At 36.4% G+C, this 2,500-nt stretch overlaps 1 protein-coding gene across 1 annotated transcript; it reads left to right on the plus strand.

Annotated features, from left to right (window-relative positions):
* Positions 1-950: 950 nt before the first annotated feature.
* LOC137641180 (uncharacterized) lies at positions 951-1,643 on the plus strand. The gene has a single exon (XM_068373621.1). The coding sequence runs from the start codon at positions 951-953 to the stop codon at positions 1,641-1,643; it is 693 nt and encodes a 230-aa protein (XP_068229722.1).
* Positions 1,644-2,500: the final 857 nt, after the last annotated feature.

Here is a 2,500-nt window from a genome sequence, read left to right on the forward strand (position 1 = left end):
GCCGTTGGTAGCATTAATTTCACGAACATATCTTCATCAGCAGATATTGCACTTTATGCGAGCATATATAACCATCTATTAGTTCTTATCTTTCTGAAACAATATCACATAGATCTGACTTTCTCGTGTCAAATTTGGTTTTATGCCTTGCAAATTATTTTTTTATCTTTCACCTCATTAAATTCTTTCTTTTCAGTTGTTTCTTTAGCATTTGGGTGGTGGAGGGGGGGGGGGGGTGTTTCTCGTTCACTAATTTTGGCGTATATGCATGCAAACTTATTTTATTTGACTTTCTGCCAGATATTTCATTCTTTCAGCAATATGAATATTTTAGTTTTTGATCCATAAAATCAACTACAATTCTTGCGCTTTACTACTACTACTACTACTACTACTACTACTACTACTACTACTACTACTACTACTACTACTACTACTACTATTATTATTATTATTATTATTATTACAAACTAAGCTCAACCCTGGCTGGAAAAGCAAGATGCTATAAGCCCAAGGGCCCCAATATGGAAAAATTAGCCCAGTGAGGAAAGGAAGAAAGGAAATAAACAAACTACAAGAGAAGTAATAAATAATGAAGCAAAAAGATTTTCAGATCAGTTACAATATTAAATTAGATCTTTCATATATAAAATATAAAAACTGAAAAAAAAACAGAGGAAGAGAAATAAGATAGAATAACGATTATGCTAATTATTTTCTTTCTCAATACCATCTTCCTTCTTGTACTTTTTTAAGTGGAACCCGTCTAATTAAGCAGACTTTTCTTCCATCTCGAAAATTTCATGTCATTAAGTATATTTTTGCATTTCCTCTTTGTTATCAGTTGAAACTTAGAACCTGGCAAGAAAATTTTTTTTTGCTTCGTATAAATTATCTATTTTTTTTTTAATTATCTACTTCAATATTTTCAGTGATACGTAACTGCTACCATGGTGACTGCGATCATCGTAATTGAGAACATCGTAACTTCTATCGTCGTAACTGTGATCATCGTAACTGGAAACATCGTAACTGAGACCATCATAACTGTGAATAACGTAACTGCGACCATCTTATTTCCGAAAATTGTAACTGCGAACATCATAAGTGCAATTATCGTAAATGCGAACATCGTAACTACGATTATCGTCACTGCGAACATCATAACTACGATTATCGTAACTGCGAACATCATAACTACGATTATCGTAACTGCGAACATCGTAACTACGATCATCGTAACTGCGAACATCATAACTACGATTATCGTCACTGCGAACATCATAACTACGATTATCGTAACTGCGAACATCATAACTACGATTGTCGTAACTGCGAACATCGTAACTACGATCGTCGTAACTGCGAACATCGTAACTACGATTGTCGTAACTGCGAACATCATAACTATGATTGTCGTAACTGCGAACATCATAACTACGATCGTCGTTACTGCGAACATCATAACTAACCCGCCCTTTCATACACACCCTCCTATCCACTTTTACTTCCTCCTCTTCCATATTAATCGCATAAATCAACCTTCCTCAACTCCCCATCATCTACCTGCACCTCTCCCAATCCGCTGTCACCACCATCTTCTCCCACTCCTGGAATTCCCTAGATTCTTAAGCTTCGGATAAGTAGTGGTTCATTATCACTTTCATTTTGGGACATCCGGATGACCTCGTCCATTAAGGAGCATCAAGGAACGTCCTTCTTCTCCATCCATCATCAGAGGAGAAACTTTTGGTGAGAGAGAGAGAGAGAGAGAGAGAGAGAGAGAGAGAGAGAGAGAGGGGGGGAGAGAGAGAAAGAGTTATGGAGGGGAATGTCATTACAACTGTTAAAACGACTAAATTATTACAAAAATAAGTTTCTTATCACTATTTTAGACAACAGATTCAAGAATTAAAAACAAAATGTTAGTCATTTATTATTTAAATTAATTTTCTTCCTCGATAAAATGATTTTGTGATATATAGCTGATTCGAAAAATCTAAATGCTTTTCATGAAATTGGAAATTAGTAAATCAGTTCCACTATTAATGTCATCAGTATTATTTGGCAATTAAAAAAACTACCAGGTATCATCGCAATTGTGTAGTCTATTCTCATGTAATATATTTTTAACTTTACAAAAGCGGAAAGCCATTTTGGTTTTTAAAATTCCATCTGATGCCTAACTCCAAAAATTAGTTAATTGTAAGGTAATTAATCTTTCTTGGAGGAATGGTGCGCATTAGCTTAGGCCTTAGAGGGTTGTGGTGGCCGATGTAGTAACGTCCTTGACTTGTGAACGCCAGACTGGGATTCGAGTCCCGCTCAAACTCGTTAGGTTCTTTGGTCGTTATAATCTTACCATCCTTGTGAGCTAAGGAGGGGGGGGGGGTGTTTTGGGGAAGCCTATAGGTCATCAGCAGCCATTGCCTGGCCCTCCTTGGTCATAAGTTGGGTGGAGAGTAGATTGGGTGGTGATTATATGAATATATGGTCAGTG

Source organism: Palaemon carinicauda, chromosome 1 (assembly GCF_036898095.1).
Source record: "Palaemon carinicauda isolate YSFRI2023 chromosome 1, ASM3689809v2, whole genome shotgun sequence".
Lineage (NCBI taxonomy): Eukaryota > Metazoa > Arthropoda > Malacostraca > Decapoda > Palaemonidae > Palaemon > Palaemon carinicauda.